Here is a 17,279-nt window from a genome sequence, read left to right as displayed (position 1 = left end):
ATGACCGTCGATCGATCGACATCCTTTGCATTATCGGGAATTATATCATCAAGGTACTAACTCGCCCTGAAAATGCGGATATCGCCTGATTTTCCAGGAAAACTGAAGCACATGTCCAGAAACAGCAAAATCCTCTGAATTATGATTCATTCTGCATTCTGAAGGAAATTGCGGTCAAGGCCGCCTATAATGCTTTCCGGTTGATGTAATCTCAACGCGTACTGGAAAAAGACAGGCGCGGAAAGTAGATTAATGTTGCCACCATTCATTCATTCTACCTCTTCTTTTCGTCCTCTCCTCAATCACTCACTCTGTTCCACTTCCCTCATCACCCAGGCCGGAGAAGGCAGATCCAAGATGACCTACTCACCATCAAGATCAAAACCCAAAAGGGGTCTAGGAGCAATCATAGATTCCATCCCTACCCAAGCGGATCGTATACCCGATTCATGTTCTGAAGGATCAGATTCAGCTTCTGACGATGATGACGATGAGGTGGTCGGGGTAGGCACAATAGCCACTCCTCAACCTATACCACTCACTCCTCAAGTAGGTCCGAGTAGGAGCTTAAGCAAAGGGAAGGATAGAGCTGTAGATTCTCCTAGGGTGGAAACGTCAGTAGGGATAAGTGGGAGGAACGTCTATCAGGTCGTGACTCCCGGTAAATACGCTGAATATTTTGCGGTGCAATGGTAAGCCAGCTTCATGATCGATCCCCAGTACATGGTATAGCTTACAGAGGTATGATAGGAGAAAACCACAGCAAAAGAAGGTGAGCTATCCATAAGTGATTTGTATGTGGTCTGTGCTGACGATAGCTCTGCGCACCAATCTCCAAAGCATAGTGAGTTCAGGGTCAGCGACCCAACAGGTTTGGCATGAAAACTCATGACGATTGATACCAACGCAGAGACATGGGATGGAGATGCATTCATCAAGGTCGAAGGTAATAAGATTACGATGATTGACGAGGATGGAAACTAGTGAGTTATCTTGGAATGACGAAATTGGGTCATCATCATACGCTGACATATAATTTGCAGCAAAGGTGTGACTGGTAAAGGAGAAAGAGATGTTTGTGCAGATCAGGAATTAAGGATCGGTGGATTCGATGTACTTGTCGACAGGGAGGTATCCGAGCAAGAGTGAGCACCAATTCTCGATTGTATACCTTTTCGACAATTCAGCTGACATTGTAAACAGATTTAAAGCGGGAACTACTATCCTCAATCGACCCAAAGCATCATCCATCCTCGGTCCGACCGCATATCGTGCTACTACCTTTGCCAGACCATTCAAAGCTCCAACTCAAACACACGCTGCTAAACCCGTAGCAGGGTACATTCCTGGGAGGACCGCTTCAGGTGGTCTTACAGCAGCACCGCCGGGTATACCTCTTTCTCGGAAACCTGAGATGCCAATCTCTAAACCTATTGCAGCCAAATCATTCTATGGTCCATCCGTCGTCAAGCCGAAGGCGAATAGGATAGTCCTAGGAGAGAAAAGTAGTAAAGAAAGGATGGAATGGGGAGGAGCATTGTTTAACCCCAATGCTGAAGGTGCAGTGGTGATGCCTAGACCACCAGAAAAGCTGGTGAAAATGTTGAGGCAAAAAAATCCGTGAGCTGCGCGATAAATACACTTGTATGTCATCCAGCTAATCCTCGTTGTTCAGTGACTTGGACGTGGTGGATGTCGTGGTGGATCCTATTCTGGGATCTCTGCTGAGAAAACATCAAAAAGAAGGTGTACAGGCGAGTTCTGATGAACTAGGTGTATATCTGTGTCGAAAGCTAGCTGATCCTGGACGACTCGTGCAGTTCATGTACTCCTGTGTGATGGGATATACAGCAGCAGAAGCGGAGGGATGTATTTTAGCAGATGATATGGGGCTGGGAAAGACACTACAAAGTATCGCATTGATACACACATTGCTCTGTGAGTACAGCTCTCACAGCAGTACTTCAAATACTGACCTTGGAAAAGATCAATCACCCTTCGATAATCAGAGTCAAACGTGAGTTTTATGAGACAGACAGTGTCTAGCCATGGTCATGTAATCTGATCATCATGTACAGTATCCAGAAAGTATTGATCGTTTGTCCGGTTACCCTGGTGGAGAATTGGAGAAAGGAATTCAAAAAGTGGTAAGTTCCTCTTTCACTCCACACTTTGGCTGTAGTCGCTGACAGGTCTGCATTTTAGGACTTCCGCCAAAACCGACAAGAGAATCAACGTCTTAGTAGCTGATGGTACTAATTATCGGGTCTCAAGCTTTGTGAGTCATTATCGAAGTGTGATGTGTGATGTATTGATGGGATGGGAACGCCAGATCAACAACAAGAATATGCAGGTTCTGATCATTGGTTATGAAAGAGTAAGTCAGCTGAGTTTCCCAATTTTGGGTCGAAATTAAGCTGATGTATGATAACATGTAGCTGCGAAAAGAGATGTAAGCGTGATCATGCGGTTGTTTCCGTACAAGGCTGATTGGAGTGAAATACCTATAGCAAAGAATTGGCTTCGTGCCAGCCTCCTATTGGTCTTATCGTATGTGATGAAGGTCAAAGATTGAAGTCGAAAGACAACAAGACCAAGAAAATGTTCGATGCGTTAAGCTGTCAACGTCGTATCAGTGAGTGTCTGGGTTTCTGCTCGGATCAGCTGGAGCTGACGCTCCTGTAGTTTTGTCCGGCACACCCATCCAAAATGATCTTGCCGAGTACTGGGCTATGGTAAGCTATTCATCTTTGGACTTGTTCCATGACTGGAGAGCTCATGCTCCCAAAAGGTCGACTTCACGTGTCCAGGAATGTTGGGAAGATATAATGCCTTCAACAAGCAATATGAAAAGCCTATCATGGCTGGTCGAGCGGTCGGAGCTAGTTCTAAAGTCGTCGAGCTGGGTGAGGAAAGAGCGAGTGAGGTAAGTAATCTGCGAATTGTGAACTTAAAAACGCTAATGACCATCACTTGTACTAGCTACACAAACTCTCTAAAGAGTTCGTATTGCGTAGAACAGCGGATGTTATGGAGAATTTCTTGCCTCCCAAAAGTGAGTATGATATACGTCGAAGCGTTGCTGACACTCTACAGATGAATATGTGTTGTTCGTTGCGCCATCGCTACTTCAACTATCGGTGCTCGCTCGACTGCTCAATCCATCAATCGTTGGTGGCTTCATCAGAGGAGGAGCTGGCACGCAGTCTTTAGCTCTGAGTGAGTCATCTGTACATCTGTACGTCAGCGAAGCGACAGCTGATCAATGAACAGTCGACATGATGCGAAAGATTTCTAATTCGCCGATGGTAAGCTATCCTTATAATATCGCATAGAGTAACAAAGCTAACGTACACAAATTCAGTTGTTGCGAAAGAAGGACGATGAAGGTTCCATGTCCGACGAAATCGGTTCTGCACTTAGCGAAGCTAAATCTGCGATACCTCTTGACATCAATGTCAACGATGTTACAACAAGCGGTATGTCCAGATATACATGGTCAGGCCAGCCAGATCAACCGAGAAATCTGATCTTTGACTTGCCTCCTATAGGTAAAATGCTCGTTCTCGACAAAATGCTTCACTCAATCCATCAGGAAACAACCGAAAAGGTAGTAGTCGTTTCGAATTGGACAGCTACTCTGAACCTCATTCAAGATATGTGCAAGATCCGAAAGTATCCGTATCTTCGGTTGGACGGAAGCACCCCTCAAAAGCAACGACAGGAATTAGTCGATTCTTTCAACCGAGATGTGAGAAGAGAGGATAGCTTTGTGTTTTTACTTAGTGCTAAGGCGGGTGGAGTCGGGCTTAACTTGATTGGGTAAATTCAGTCGTCTACGAATTGACATCAAGCTAATGTATATGTATGGTGCAGGGGATCGAGATTATTCCTCTTCGATAGTGACTGGTAAGCTGCCTCATCATATGTCACATGTCATGGATGTCAATATGCTGACACATTGTTACAGGAACCCTTCAACCGATCTTCAAGCAATGGCAAGGATTCATCGGTGAGCTTAATGATCAATCTTCGTCCGCAGCCTGAGGCTCACACAGCCGATAGTGATGGTCAAAAGCGACCCGTTTACATCTATCGATTACTTACCACCAATGCTATCGACGAGAAGATATACCAAAGACAAATCACCAAAATGGGTCTTTCAGATCAGATGATGGAACAAGGTGAAGCTGGAAAGGAAAGCAAAGATTGTGAGCTCGTCGTCCTTGGTGATTACTCATATCGGATCGGATCGTCATGCTAATATTGAGTGTGCAGCATTCTCCCACGCCGAGTTGAGGGATATCTTCACTCTGAATCTGAAGACTGATGGATGTCAGACTCGTGAGCTACATTAGGCGTCCTCCTCTAGCGTGCTGACAGCTGACATAACGTACCAGATGATTTACTTGGTTGCGATTGCACGGCCAGCGGTAAAATTGCGGAAACGACCAGTGAAGAGACCAGCACGGTTGCGGAGGACGATGATGATGGGGAGGATGAGAAGGCCAGATTTGTCAATGCAGCTCAGTACGATCCTAGACCAGTGAGTGACAGTGGACCGCGTCATGAGCATGCAACAGTACTGACGCTTTTTCCACTTCTCAGAGTGCAAAAATGCTCCGAAAGGTAGGCTTCACTTGATGTCTAGCCTATGTCGTGGAAGTAGATACTGATGACCTTGTGATGATTGTGCTAGACTGCTGCCGAACAACAACAGAAATTACGAGCATTGAGAAAATGGACTCATTACGATACTTACGATCATCATTCTTTCCGAGATATCATCGACGTCACACTTTATAATATGCTTTATGAATCTTGGGACTCAGATGAGAGTGCCTTGCTCGCTGCTGCTTCTGCTGAAGAGGGCGATAGCAAGAAGACAAATAGGAAGAAAAGGAGGATCGTTGATAGCGATGAAGATAACGTTGAAGAAATACCAGATAAAGTTTTTGATTCAGCTTCGGAAGAAGGAGAAGAGGAGGATGGGGATGGGGATATCTCAGGATCAGAAGAATCGACATCTGTACCTAGTAAGCGTAAGAAATCCGACAACAAGAACAGCCCTAGATTGAAGAAAGATTCTTCAGAGGAATATGAAGACCCCTTGTGTATGGGTAGGAAGAAAAAACATGATTTGACGAAGATTGCAGAGAATGGTGGAACAGGAAGAGTGATGTTTGTTTTCGAAAAGGTATCAAAAGCCAAGATGAAGTAAGAGCGAGTGTCAGTGATGCGTAATACAGAAGAATGCCATGAAGAACGATTCAAAATAATATCAATCCATTTCATCATCATGTCCAGTCAAGTTGTGTTATCAAATGTTGTATAGTAAATCAATTGTTATATAGATGTCAGATGTTATCATTATTTACATGCATTATGAGTGTATGCCGTATTATGGAATTTGATGATGCTGAGAGAATGAAACGTGATGTACAACAGTTTGAGAACCAATTGAGTTGAACTGCGGTGTCTCCAATGTCCAGAACAAAGAGATGAATTTCACTCTGGCACCTCCTTTACCCTAATCACCAATACGTTCATCTCACCTACTATGATCTTCCTGGGAACTACATTCAACGATTTGTAGATACCTCTCAAAGCGCCTGAATGGGATGTGATGCTGATATCTGATTATCAACAAGACATAATTAGTACCATTCATCCCACTCTAATGGTGATCGTCATTTGGTGGTATAGCAGGCGACAGACGCGTAAATGAATGAATGGTTGAGCTCACATGTATTATTCTGACTCCTCTCCAATACCTCCCTTATCCCTTCACCTCGTCTAGCTACCAATTCATCTTCCGTCTCCCTACCTCTCACTTCGATAGGTTTCCACACCTCATCTTCATCGCTCATACCTTCTGGGTAGGTGAACGAGGTGAATTGCGCTTTGAGGTTAGCGATGGGACATCGGGCATCGCATTGATGGACGTGAAGATGTTCTCGTATGTTCTGTATGATCACCGAAATATCAGTCAATGTATATTCGAAGAGCAGGAAGTGGATGAAATAGCGCAGTGAGACACATCATCGGACTTTGCTGTGTTCTTGAAGATGATATCAGGGAGAAGATTGCCCAAATTTGACTCACCTCAATCACGGTCGCATTCACTCCATGACCTTTCCCACCTTTCCAAGCTTTCAGTCCATCACTGTCATACTCATCGTGGAACAACCAACCCCATTCTATCCCGCATGTTTCTCCGGCTCGTTTCAGAGGACTGACAAACCATTTCTCAGGTAAAGGCATCCCTCTTCCTACTTCCCGTTGGAGCGCCAGGCGAGTTTGGTAGGCTTGTGAACGTCCGAGAGAGGTCAGATCGGGATCTAAGATTGGATGTTGCATTTGACCCTTTTGTGATTTGAGTCAGCCCGTACACGTCTGTGAGGATGAGGACACTCACAACTTCGCCGTACTTGTCTGCTATCACGTTATGTTCGGCTATAAGAGTGACACGAACGAGTTCAGTATGATATGCTATAGATATATGGAGTCGAAGCAACTTACCTTGTCCATGACGAGCTGCATATATCACTTTCACCCTTTCTCCAGGAGGACAAGCATCATTGAGAGCTGAGTTAACATATGTGACGTCAAGTCAGTATAGCTATCATCTCCATCATGATCATATATATGCTCACTCTTGATCTTAGCTTTGAAAGACTCCCAATCCCCCGGAGGGGGTGATAGACCAAATGGCCCTTTGACCTATAATCGGAATATCGTCGGCTGCAGACAAGTTAGTTAGAGATGGAATAAGGCTTACATCTTCTTCCCATTGTGAGAGTACGAAGAACTCGTCAAGGTGGGTATAAGAGTATTTGACCATCTTCAGGTTGGTCGCTCTAGGTAGGAGTGGAACCTATATCCTCGATCGAGGGTCTTGAGTATCAACGAGGAGGGGAAGGGAGAGCGGGAAAAGACGACGGACGAGCTTGAATCACCTGGGGATGTATCGAGGTGCTTATGGCCAGACAAGTATATCTCTCGATCCTATATCTGCAAGTCTTCTAGGAGTTTTGAGTGTATGTTGCAAACAGGGATAAAAGGTTCTTTTCGAAGACAAAGGTAAGTCAGAAATGAGAAAGAAGGGAGCTCAAGATTGTGGTCGTAACGTGTCATAGCTCATCGGAGGAATCTCGGTCAAACCCGACTCCCACTGTAACTATCTAATCTATTCCTACCCTTGTGGCATTCCTGGATCATGACACGGTACCCATAGCTATAGCTGTGAGGATCTTTCAGAGGATTATGCAGGACAGAAGAGAGCTAGTATGACGAGAGACACCGACCAGTCGAGATTATGGTTGCTCTCGAAATTTTGTGAAAGGAGTGATCGGGGTGATTGGCAACTGTGGTGCAGCTTCCAGATTGCTAACAAGACATCATTCGAGCACTCTACTTGGGCCTTCTCCGAGAGGTGTCGCCGAACAAAGGGTGTGCCCTCGAGGTCCGACCCAATGAGCTGCTCAGAGAAGGAGTCGAACGGTTCTCGTTCTTGCCACTCAGACCGCCACCCGTAACTTGCATATGGAAATCGTTCAAAGCGATGCGAACCATCTTCAGTGATGCCTACATTACATATCTTCTCTAAATTGCCCATCGAACTATCGATATCATGCAGCACGAAAAGCCTATATCTGCGCCACCAAGCGTCATGCCTCAGGGGAAGCGCACGGACGATGAGGCTGGGCCTGAAGAGAGGACAGATCTGGTAGAACAGAATAGTGTGTTTACTGGAATATCCAGTATGGATTTGGCCAGGAGACGTGAGCTCTTAGCTCAACCTTTGAGCAAGTGTGGTCCTATCGAAAGCGCGTGAGTGATATCGCGTGATATCCAACGATGTGAAAGACTGTCTGATGGAGTTGCCACTACAGCAGTAGCCACGATCGATATTACTCAATCGTCCATCCTTACGAGTCAACCAAGACTTTCGAAATGAGCACCGAGCAGTACGGACAAAAAATGTCGCGATTTACCGCTGAACGCGCTCAAAGATCCAATCCTGGTAGTCGTATGGTGTCCAGAAACCCCTCAGAGGCTCAAGTAACTCAAGTGACTGATAAGGGTACGACCCCTACTTCAACAAGGGATCTGTCGAGAGCTGTAGCTCAGACATCCAATCCTGCGATATCAAGCGATGGCTCAAATCACATGGCGCCTCATGAGAGCAAAAGGAGAGACGATGATTTCTTCTCGCATGGATCGGTTTTTAGTAGGAATGCACTTTCAGAATGACTGAGATGCATACGACCGGGAGGCCACAGTAACTTCTAATTCCTAAAAGGTGCTATGGACAGTCCAAAGACCCCATGAGTGGTATTACCATACTATATTATACAGGTTCGCCTATGAGTATGAACATATGTCTAGAACTTCAGCCACTCGATGCCCTTTGAATGTATATTTCAGGACGAAGAGACAATGCTCGAAGAGCTCCTTCGCCACATGAAGAAATTCTTGACTGTACACTGTGATATTCTTTGCTCGGCCGGATGGCCGAATGGTGGTATGAATTTCGCTTGGCGTTCTCCATCTTTCAAGGTCAGCTTGGCTAACAGCATCCGAACACCTGGGGAACTTAAGGGCATAAAAGCTCTTCGTCTCAAGTGAATCTCTTTCCGTCAAGTGTAAGGTTAGGTGAACTTTGACTATACAGTATCTATTGAATCAGGAAGAATACTCGTACCGCCCCATGCCTCACAAACAATCATCAGTACAAGAAAGCTCAAAGACCATAACCTCAGGATGGTCTGACCTCGTGAAAGATAGCAAGGATCACAATATCATTTTGACAGAGTAAGTTCTCTCGGGATAGTCAGAGCAAAATCACTCTACAGAGTAATTTATCGCTGAGACTTTACACAGGTCTACAACTGACACACGTACTAGTCTCAGTGAGATGGCTAGATTGGCCGCTGATGCGGCGTGGCATACAAGGAAAAGGGGAAGATCGACTACCTACAGCGACCTTCTCTCGTTACTTGCACGAAAAGGGAAATGAACGTATAAGCTTAGTAGCTTGCTTCGGTAACAAAAGTCATATCGGTCGGTACTATCGTTATATGAAATGCAATCTGTATCCTTCGAGAGGTAGACCTATCTCATATTCGGACTCGCCCATTCCTCCCACCTGATTTCACCTATGGTACAAGATTAATTACCTTCTCCTGTCCGTTTGATTGATTGGTTGTTTGTTTGTTGGTTTGCTTGTGTACTTACTTGCACCTGGTTCATTGAAATATCGAGATTGTTTGTATTCAGTTATAGGACTTTACGTTTTACGTTCTACGTTTCTTGATGCCGACATCCTTCATCGAAAGTAACGTAACAATCGATGTGCCGCGTGCTCTCCGGTGCCTCAACGAAGAGCAGACCAAAACCAGACCAAACAAACAAACACCCGTCTCATGCTTTGTTGTGGATCAAGGAGAAGGAGACTGATTTTGGCCCCGGATGGGTCAATGCTGCCGAACGGAGTGTGTTTGGCCGAATATTCGATTGATAATTCCCTATCTGATCGCACACAATTTGATATGTTCGTACCCAAGGGTAAAATGGGTCATAAGCCACTGACACTTTGTTCACTCCGTCACAGAAGTTAGTCACGTTCGAAAATGTTTTGTATTCAAATGATGATCTACCTGCTCCGGATATGCGTTAACGTTCGAAACGCACCTCATCAGTTGGTCCGATGCATTGGTTTTCCGTCCATCACAAGGGGCTCATCAGGACTTTGAGGTACGGGGTCCCGTCTCTAGTAATCTATCAGATACTACGATACCACTGTGATCCGTAGACTGAAGCCACCATAAATCCGGCATTTGATCCGCAGCGTGTATCATCAGAGCTTGTTGGATCGTTGTATGATACGATAATTCGAATGTGGACTAAACAATCATTCCATTCTACTTTACCTGCCGTCATCACCAGGAGTTTGATTAAAATACTTTTGGCTTGTGTATCGTTAGACTGACATCATGAGAGATGGCTCATGGACTGGACTGTCATCAACCAGTGGTTATACCGTAAAACCAATCCGAGATGTAAACAAGCCATTGTTTACACTACACTTAGACACTCAGAACTGAATGGGAAAATACATATATAAACCCCTCATTCCATCGAACTAACAGTACACTTTCTTCATCCACTGATCACTCACCAATTCACTCATACAGCTCCAAGTATAATCCCAACTCAACTCGACCAACTCAAACTCACATTCTTTTGAAACACCAAACCCAACAAACCAACAAAAAACAACCAAGATGAAGTTCACCGTCGCCTTCGCCCTCTTGTCTGCTATCGCTTCGTACGCCGCTCCTGCTAAACGTGCTGTTACCGACACGTGAGTTGAGCCCTTCTCTTGAACTGTGTCCCTTTTCACCGTGACACACCTGAATGACTAAACCGGTCCTTCTCTTTCCTCCAGTGACATCCTCCAGTATGCTCTTACCCTCGAACATCTCGAGAACGCATTCTACCACCAATACTTAGGTCAATTCGATCAAGCCGCTTTCCAAAAAGCTGGTTACCCCGACTGGGTGAGTACTTTTCTTCCCACTTCCACTACATCACCATTTATCTACTGCATATCGATTTACGGTTGCTGATATTCCATTGTTTGGTTATAGGTCCGAAACAGAATTGAGAACATTGCCGAACACGAAGCTCAACACGTCGCCTTGCTCTCCGGTGCTCTCGGATCAGCCGCTACTCAACCTTGTACCTACCAATTCCCAGGTATCACCGACCCCGCTTCATTCCTCGCTACTGCCACTTTGATTGAGAATGTCGGTGTATCCGCTTACCTCGGTGCCGCCTCTTCCATCGTTGAGAAGGCTTACGTGACCGTTGCTGGATCCATCTTGACTACTGAAGCAAGACATCAAGCTTGGTTGTACTCTTCCGTCGAGAAGGGTCCAGCATGGTCAGGTCCCGAGGATACCCCCTTGGACTTTGACGAAGTTTACTCTATTGCCAGTGCTTTCATCACTTCTTGTCCATCTACCAACCCCACTTTACCAGTCAAGGCTTTCCCTGCTCTCACCATCGCCGATGACGGTACCGTCTCCACCAGCGCTAGCACCGATGGTGCTTATGTCCAAGTCATTGCTGTGAGTCATGCACCATCCTCAATGTATCATGATAATTCAGTAGCTGATGATCTTGAATTGCTATCAGGGCTTGACCACCAACACCTTCCCAGTCGTTAACGGTAAAGTCCAAGGACTCCCCTCCGTACAAGGTATCTCCTATGCCGTCCTTACTTCCCAAGGAAACACCACCTTGGTAGGAGACGATAACATCCTTGCTGGTCCTATGATCTTCAACAAGCCTTTCAACTCTAAATCCTCCAACCCTGCTCCTGCTTTCTAAGCGATAGCTTCGGTACTGTGTAGTAAACAGTCCGATAAGATGGACAATACAGACATGATTTTCATTTGATTAGACTGTAGCTTTAGTTAGCCCCACGGACAATCATCTGTTGTCTTCTTTTCGCTCGTCTTCGTTAGATAGGATGTAGGATTATATGTAACATTATGTATAATATGTCCTCTACAGCATGATTCGTTCCAAAACTGGATGGTGATCCTATGACTAACTTTCTACACCCCATCTGCTCCGGTAAAGATAACCGAGGGATACCCAAATTTCCCTTCACTCGTTCCTCAATTTCCCAATCTAAATTCAGTCTAGCTGAATTCTCTTAGCTCTTACCACCCGTCGGACAAGATATCTCATTCATTTTCGAGAAGGTCGGATCATAGGTATTCGAGGTACCTGTATGCGTCATGCTGTGTCGAATCGGAGTATGATTCAATGGATCAAAGGACCTAAGAAGATGGCTCGAAGTATAGTGAAGGAACGTATGAATAGGTACTGAAGGTGTGTATATGGAAATACGTCAGCTGACATCAGATGGCTCGTTGGGTCAATTCATATATATAACACTCTCCAGATCGTTGGAGACAGTCTGACCTCTTGCAGTTTGCTTCGACATCAAATTACAGTATACTCCAAGTGATCAGCTGCAAACCAGATTATTATCACAATGTTACCGCTCCTCTTACTATCCACTGCTCTAGCCGCCCAGGCAATTAAATTACCCCGACAGGAATCCGAAGTATCAGGCGGACAGCCAGTTTACATCGCTTGTGTGCTCGATACCAAGATCCCTTCGTTGACTGAGAGCGTAGCTGTCAATGCGACGAGTAGAGAAGAGTGCAGTGTGAGTGATGTTTCCCAGTACGAAAACCATCTACAGTCGTGTTTCGGGGAGCTATACTGACTCTTCTTTTTTTTTTCTCAGTCATCATGCTCTACTTCATGGGATTTAGCATTCTACAGACAAGACACATCCGAATGTTATTGTTCTCCCTCTGGTGATGCACCCACACCCGATGAGTTGGTTTATGCGGTAGATGAACTTGGCAATTGTAGATCCCAGGATGATGCTTCGGTAGGTCATTGCTCAATGATTCCTCATTCATGTCTACCGCATTCTAAGGTGTAGAGCTGACTAATACTTGAGATACAGGTCGAATACCTCCATTCATCCTATACTATTCAGACATGTAAAATCCCACCGATCTCTACCCCTTCATCAACTTCACTTTCCACCTCCTCTATAGGATGTCTTGACAGTTGTCCAGATGGGACTCAATCTATCTCGGTCCGACCGGAATATGATGGTACGACAGACCAGTTTCAATACGAATGTGGATGTTATGATTCACCTGCGGACCAAATCGAAGGACAGAAGATGGATTGTGGATTTGGTATTAATGCGATTTACACAACAGTATAGCAAGATAAGAGAGCTTAAAAGAGAAGACGAACTTTCAAGTATAATGATTCGGTTTCACTGTAGTATATTCCCAATTCACTACATATGATCAACGCATCGTCCATATCCATATAACATACATACGTATAATGCATGCTTAGATCCATGACAACCACCCCATCTCTCATGTCTTCTCTCGGTCATCCCCATACAACCTGACCGAGGCAACATTCTCTTGTGCCTAGACGCGTACAGTGACAAGGAACAGTAATGTTGGATTTCTCATTGATCAATTGTCATTATTCCTACTTTCACTCAACACCAGCAATAGAGGTAAGATTGAGCTGGTGCATCCCTCAAGGAAGAGCGGACTCCAACCTGCGTCAGTCCCTTCAAACAACAAACATGAAGGGTTCTAAATTCCTCTATCCGGCCCTACTGAAAACCCTCATCGTTCCTCCCCTACTCTTCTCATTATGTCTCCTCCTATTCGCTCTAAACCATCTGAAAGCAATATGGAAGATCTTAGGATATATCCTCTCATTTCCTATCATCTATATAATCCGCTCACATATCTCGGTCTACCTATCATCCCGGAGAGCGAGATTGAAGCGATCAAGGGATATACCTAGAGTGAAGGGACGTTGGCCATTGAATTTGGATATATTAGTAGATTGGGCTAAATCCGGTTCAGAAGAGGAAGTAGGTAGGATGATGGTCTTGTTGCAGAGGAAGTGGGGAAGAACATATAATACGAGGGTTTTAGGTGAAGATCAGGTAAGTGAAGTATTTATTGCCTTCAAATGATGAAATTTAAATATCACCAATTGACCGATAGATCTTGTACATCCATTTCAAGATTATGACTGACTTATGTTATGTTTGGGTGGATGGATGCATTAGGTAATCTCTTCAGACCCAGCTGTACTGAAACATGTGTTGATGGACGATTTCGATAATTTCGTCAAAGGTGAGAAATTCAAAGATAGAGCGGTTGATTTCTTAGGTGATGGGATATTCAATTCCGATGGTGATAGATGGAAGTTTGTATGTATCCCCACTCCTTACCATATAGGTCTGTAGTTCTGACTATCTCATGCTGATATGATCTAACAGCACCGATCATTGATGAGACCGTTCTTTCACCCCGCTCACATCTCCCCTAAACTCTTTACACCTTCCATACGAGCATTCGTAAAATCTCTGCCTACCAATGGAGAAGGATTTGATATACAGAAGGAATTGGGGAGATTGGCTTTGGAGATGGCTATCTCATGGATGACTGGTGAACATCTCTCTTCGACCATTTCTTCTACTAAAGTGGGATTGGAAGGGAAAAAGGATGAAGATGAGGAATGGGAGAAATCGAAAGATAGATTGGGAGATGCGATGACTCGAGCCCAGAGGATAGTAGGGAAAAGAGTGAAAATTGGGACTATCTGGGTCAGTGTCAATACTTCTTCTACTTGTCCATCAATAACTGCCTTGGCTTCTACTTCTCTGAAAGAGTGATGTGGCTTACTATCATAATCGGTTTCCGATATGTATAGCCTCTGTTTGAACTTACTCATGATCCACTTATCGAACCGATGAAAATCATACGGACATTCTTCAAACCTATCATCGGAAGGGCGATCAAGAGGAAGCATGATCGACAGAATCTCATTGACGATGATGAAAAGCAGGATAAGGATCATCTGCATTTGATCGACCGTCTGGTAGATGCTACTGACGGTATGTTCCCCTTACCTCTTCCGCCAAAGTGAAAGCTTGTACTCGTACTAATGGTCCGTATAGATAGGAATTTGATCGAGGATCAACTTATAAACACCTTACTTGCTGCTAGAGACACTGTGAGTTCATATTTGGCTCTCTTGTGTATATATGAATACGCTTTTAGTCGGAATTTGACAAGAAATGTTGATACTCAATGATCATCATAGCTCGCATCATGTTTGACTTTTTGCGTATATGTATCGATCCTCCATCCAGAGGTGGGATCAAAGCTTAGAGAAGAGATTAGGTCCATAGCTGGAGAAGGAGATGGGGATGGGGAGATAACAAAAGATGTGATTAGGGAATTGAGGTACTGTATGTTCATCGTCTGTCATGGAACATGACCACATAAGGTACTGACTTCCTTGCGTGTAGCTCGAGCATATATCAATGAGGTTCTGAGATTATATCCACCAGTCCCACTAAAGTGAGTTCTCACATCTATCTATCGACGGTATATACCGATAATCATGGTTGTTGGGAATAGTATTAGACGTACACTCCGACCATCACTCTTACCCACTTCTTCAGGTGGTCAACCAATGTACATGCCCGCCAATACATCTATCATCCTGGCTTTCATACTGATGCAGCGTGATGAGAAAGTTTGGGGAGACGACGTCAATGAATTCAAACCTGAAAGATGGTTGAATGACGGATTGGGGAAGAAGGAGAGAGAAGCGTTTATGAGTTGGAATTATGGTCCTAGGATGGTGAGTATCGACAGTTCGACTACGATGACAATCTCGACCCTCAAAGAGAGAGATTGCAACACCGAGCTGACTAATACTTCACGATTGTTAATTTGTTATTGGCTATTGGGCTATCCAGTGTTTAGGTCAACCGTTCGCTCTGACCGTAACTCATACATTCTTGATCCTCTTCTCACGTCATTTAGAAAAATTATCTTCAGAAGGGAAAAAGTTGAATTTCGCATTTGATTCTCAACCTGAAGATACTTCTATTCCTTCTTTGTGGACGACGGTGGACGGATGTGATGGACGTGCGAGAGGTGGGAAGGATAGGATGTGGGTTGTTGCCGATGTGGTGTTGGCTATCAAGGTGAGACATCATCGTGTGACTGCTCATCCAAAAGGTCAAAAGGTTCATTGAGTATGAAGGGGAGATTGAGCTGATGAAACAAATATGGAATAATTCTGATAGGGTGGGTTTTGGGTGAGATTCGAATCTGGAGAGACGACACGGCTGGGCAAGCAGTGATGAATTAATCAACGAACAAACGAAATAAAAATAACGAACAATATGACGACTTTTGCAAAGTACCAGTGATGCAAATTGAGAAATCCACTTGTATATGATTGAGTAACTTTGGTATACATGTAAATGATATCCTATGCATTATGAATGTATCTTATTGCAATCTCATAATTCCTCTGCTATATCCTCGGATACACCGAACATCCCTTTAACGCTCTCCCATAGTTTCTCATCACCCTGTTGCCTCAATCTGTCTTCTACCTCTTTGACGTTTAGCCATGCGTGGGAGGTGTAATTCGATGAAGGTGTGAGTGTCGGTTGACCCGCTAAGATATGACCTCGAAGGAAGAATGTCTAGAAGCAAGAAGTAGAAACATCAACATCTGATCTACCATTTACTATTTGTGATTGGTGAGTTATTTCTTACGGGGGGAAAACCAAAAAGAAGGAAGAACGGCAGGCCAAGCTAGAAACAGTGATTCATTACTCACCCTCTGTTCACCCTCTCTAACCACTCCAACAGGTTTCCTAGTTACCAGCCAACTATCCATCCCTTTCCCATCCAATTGTCCATTCGGTCCTATTATATTATCATTTACAGCCTCGTCCAAACTCTGTAACCTCTCTACAGTTGTACTTGGGAATACCCATTTCTTCTTGTCTTTACTTTGTAGTAGACAGTAGACTTCTTCTTCTGGATATCTTTCCAGACTTTGTTCTCCCTTTCCTTCTTTTTGATCTTTCTCGTCCCAATGATTTCGAGGTAAGATTTCATACTCTGTTTCAGGTGGTATATCACCTATATTATCTGGTTTACCACCTGCCAACCTCTCTCCGTAAATTTCAGTCTCGTACTCGTGTTCTGCCTTTAGGTATCGACGGAGGGGTAAAGAACCTGATTTGAAGTAGAATTCAGTAGGGAGAGGTGAAGATAAGGAATGTTTGATGGATCGAGAATAGGCGTAGTAGGTTTTTTCAAGTTCTGTAGGTGTTGGTGTGAGGAGAGGTGCTCGAGATAGGAGGAGTGAGGCTATTAGTGGAGGGGCATTTGAAGATGAGGATGAAGGGGAGGAAGAAGAAGAAGAGAATCGCTGAAGAGCTATTTGAAACATGGGACAAAGATGTAAGCTATCTTGCTCTATATACTCTGGTGTGGCCAACTTACCGGATCTTCTCATTGAAGATGAGGGCCGTATGAGTGATCGTGGTGCGAATGACATTCTGAAGGCTGTGTGATGGGAATGATGCTAGAGTAGATATCTATGGTGAACTCGAAAAGATCAACGAAAACATCGAGAGATCCGAAATTTCAACTGGACGATGGATGGATGAATATTCAATACTCGTTGGCAGTACTTAAACTGACATCCCACTTAAGGCGTTTCAATCACCTCCACTCCTGTAACAGATCTATCAAAAATCAAAATATAGCAATGTAACTTATCCAACATGGCATGTTGCCTCTTCCTCATTG

At 44.3% G+C, this 17,279-nt stretch overlaps 7 protein-coding genes across 7 annotated transcripts; 5 read left to right on the top strand and 2 right to left on the bottom strand.

Moving 5' to 3' along the window:
- Positions 1 to 357: 357 nt before the first annotated feature.
- L199_000443 (uncharacterized protein) lies at positions 358 to 5,221 on the top strand (the record flags this gene model as incomplete). Its single annotated transcript, XM_064886210.1, has 28 exons — positions 358 to 692; positions 751 to 772; positions 841 to 855; positions 913 to 983; positions 1,044 to 1,145; positions 1,204 to 1,620; positions 1,676 to 1,754; positions 1,821 to 1,938; positions 1,987 to 2,017; positions 2,079 to 2,147; positions 2,206 to 2,278; positions 2,333 to 2,377; positions 2,439 to 2,452; positions 2,511 to 2,635; positions 2,686 to 2,735; positions 2,792 to 2,926; positions 2,983 to 3,055; positions 3,214 to 3,219; positions 3,274 to 3,308; positions 3,365 to 3,479; positions 3,552 to 3,822; positions 3,877 to 3,909; positions 3,971 to 4,012; positions 4,066 to 4,211; positions 4,279 to 4,344; positions 4,401 to 4,546; positions 4,609 to 4,629; positions 4,700 to 5,221. The coding sequence occupies 28 exons, from the start codon at positions 358 to 360 to the stop codon at positions 5,219 to 5,221; spliced, it is 3,177 nt and encodes a 1,058-aa protein (XP_064742282.1).
- Positions 5,222 to 5,508: 287 nt separating this feature from the next.
- Positions 5,509 to 6,844, bottom strand: L199_000442 (uncharacterized protein; the record flags this gene model as incomplete). Its single annotated transcript, XM_064886209.1, has 7 exons — positions 5,509 to 5,636; positions 5,747 to 5,966; positions 6,106 to 6,366; positions 6,419 to 6,456; positions 6,523 to 6,588; positions 6,657 to 6,723; positions 6,782 to 6,844. 7 exons carry the CDS (start codon positions 6,842 to 6,844, stop codon positions 5,509 to 5,511), a joined length of 843 nt encoding a protein of 280 aa, XP_064742281.1.
- Positions 6,845 to 7,633: 789 nt separating this feature from the next.
- Positions 7,634 to 8,256, top strand: L199_000441 (uncharacterized protein; the record flags this gene model as incomplete). Its single annotated transcript, XM_064886208.1, has 2 exons — positions 7,634 to 7,833; positions 7,896 to 8,256. 2 exons carry the CDS (start codon positions 7,634 to 7,636, stop codon positions 8,254 to 8,256), a joined length of 561 nt encoding a protein of 186 aa, XP_064742280.1.
- Positions 8,257 to 10,289: 2,033 nt separating this feature from the next.
- Positions 10,290 to 11,400, top strand: L199_000440 (uncharacterized protein; the record flags this gene model as incomplete). The annotated part of the gene is made up of 4 exons (XM_064886207.1): positions 10,290 to 10,369; positions 10,454 to 10,565; positions 10,656 to 11,138; positions 11,206 to 11,400. The coding sequence occupies 4 exons, from the start codon at positions 10,290 to 10,292 to the stop codon at positions 11,398 to 11,400; spliced, it is 870 nt and encodes a 289-aa protein (XP_064742279.1).
- Positions 11,401 to 12,076: 676 nt separating this feature from the next.
- Positions 12,077 to 12,832, top strand: L199_000439 (uncharacterized protein; the record flags this gene model as incomplete). The annotated part of the gene is made up of 3 exons (XM_064886206.1): positions 12,077 to 12,253; positions 12,335 to 12,484; positions 12,563 to 12,832. 3 exons carry the CDS (start codon positions 12,077 to 12,079, stop codon positions 12,830 to 12,832), a joined length of 597 nt encoding a protein of 198 aa, XP_064742278.1.
- Positions 12,833 to 13,216: 384 nt separating this feature from the next.
- L199_000438 (uncharacterized protein) lies at positions 13,217 to 15,808 on the top strand (the record flags this gene model as incomplete). Its single annotated transcript, XM_064886205.1, has 10 exons — positions 13,217 to 13,588; positions 13,715 to 13,858; positions 13,928 to 14,254; positions 14,362 to 14,545; positions 14,609 to 14,664; positions 14,755 to 14,902; positions 14,963 to 15,014; positions 15,075 to 15,300; positions 15,419 to 15,649; positions 15,752 to 15,808. The coding sequence occupies 10 exons, from the start codon at positions 13,217 to 13,219 to the stop codon at positions 15,806 to 15,808; spliced, it is 1,797 nt and encodes a 598-aa protein (XP_064742277.1).
- Positions 15,809 to 15,970: 162 nt separating this feature from the next.
- On the bottom strand, positions 15,971 to 17,025 carry L199_000437 (uncharacterized protein; the record flags this gene model as incomplete). The annotated part of the gene is made up of 3 exons (XM_064886204.1): positions 15,971 to 16,159; positions 16,297 to 16,904; positions 16,971 to 17,025. 3 exons carry the CDS (start codon positions 17,023 to 17,025, stop codon positions 15,971 to 15,973), a joined length of 852 nt encoding a protein of 283 aa, XP_064742276.1.
- Between the last annotated feature and the right edge of the window lie 254 nt (positions 17,026 to 17,279).

The sequence above is a fragment of the Kwoniella botswanensis genome, chromosome 1 (genome assembly GCF_036426115.1).
Source record: "Kwoniella botswanensis chromosome 1, complete sequence".
Classification (NCBI taxonomy): domain Eukaryota; kingdom Fungi; phylum Basidiomycota; class Tremellomycetes; order Tremellales; family Cryptococcaceae; genus Kwoniella; species Kwoniella botswanensis.
This window is presented reverse-complemented; position numbering and strand designations above follow the sequence as displayed.